At 63.2% G+C, this 865-nt stretch overlaps 1 protein-coding gene across 1 annotated transcript in view; it reads right to left on the bottom strand.

The window, feature by feature from the left end:
* MAFA (MAF bZIP transcription factor A) overlaps positions 1-856 on the bottom strand; it is a 33,044-nt gene extending 32,188 nt beyond the window's left edge. Inside the window, exon 1 of the mRNA XM_009282172.2 lies at positions 7-856. Within this exon, the coding sequence (XP_009280447.1) occupies positions 7-840 (834 nt within the window). The 5' untranslated portion in view covers positions 841-856. The remainder of the gene's footprint in view (positions 1-6) is intronic.
* Positions 857-865: the final 9 nt, after the last annotated feature.

Below are 865 nucleotides of genomic sequence, written 5' to 3'. Positions count from 1 at the left end.
GGGGGCGGTGGCTGGGGAGGGCTCCCTTGGGAAGCCCCGGCCGGCTAACTTCTCGTATTTTTCTTTGTACAGATCCCTTTCCTTGGCCAAGCGGGTCACCTCCTGCTTGAGCTGCTCCACCTGGCTCTGGAGTTGGCATTTCTCGTTCTCCAAGATGTGCCGTTGCTGGACCCGCTTGTAACGGCAAGACTGAGCGTAGCCTCGGTTCTTCAAGGTCCTCCTCTTCTGCTTGAGGCGGATCACCTCCTCCTTGCTGAAGCCCCGCAGCTGCCGGTTCAGCTCCCGTACCGACATACTCACCAACTGATCGTCGGAGAAGCGGTCCTCCAAGCGCAGGTGGTGATGATGATGATGGTGATGGCCGGGATGGTGATGGGCGGCCGGCGGTAGCTCCTCGCCACCGAAGGGCTGAGGTCGGAAAGGCTCGTAACCTTGATGGTGATGATGGTGATGGTGTGGGGCACCGATCAACGCCTCCACCGCGTCCTCCGGCGTCAGGTTGAGAGCTTCGGGATTGAGGTGATGCTGGTAACCCGACATCCAATACAGCTCCTCCAGCTGCGGTTTGGAGCCCAGGGAGGCGGCGGTGGTAGTTGGGGGACCGGGGGCCGGTTGCCCACCGGGACTGGGAGCGCAGAAGCTGGGCGAGGAAGGCACGGAGGAGCAGGGCGTGCTGAGCGGGGTGGAGGAGAGGGAACCGGCGGGCAGACGGTGGCACAGCCGCTCCGCCTCCGCCGGTTCCTTCTTCACCTCGAACTTCATCAGGTCGAAATCGTTCACGTATTCGATGGCGAGGGGGCTGGTGGGCAGCTCCGCGCTCATGGCCAGCTCCGAGGCCATCTCAGTCCATGGAGGGACCGGGGGG

The sequence above is a fragment of the Aptenodytes forsteri genome, unplaced genomic scaffold (assembly GCF_000699145.1).
Source record: "Aptenodytes forsteri isolate BGI_AS27 unplaced genomic scaffold, ASM69914v1 Scaffold260, whole genome shotgun sequence".
In the NCBI taxonomy this organism is placed as follows: Eukaryota; Metazoa; Chordata; class Aves; order Sphenisciformes; family Spheniscidae; genus Aptenodytes; species Aptenodytes forsteri.
Note: the sequence above shows the minus strand (reverse complement) of the source record. Positions and strands in the feature narration are given on the sequence as shown.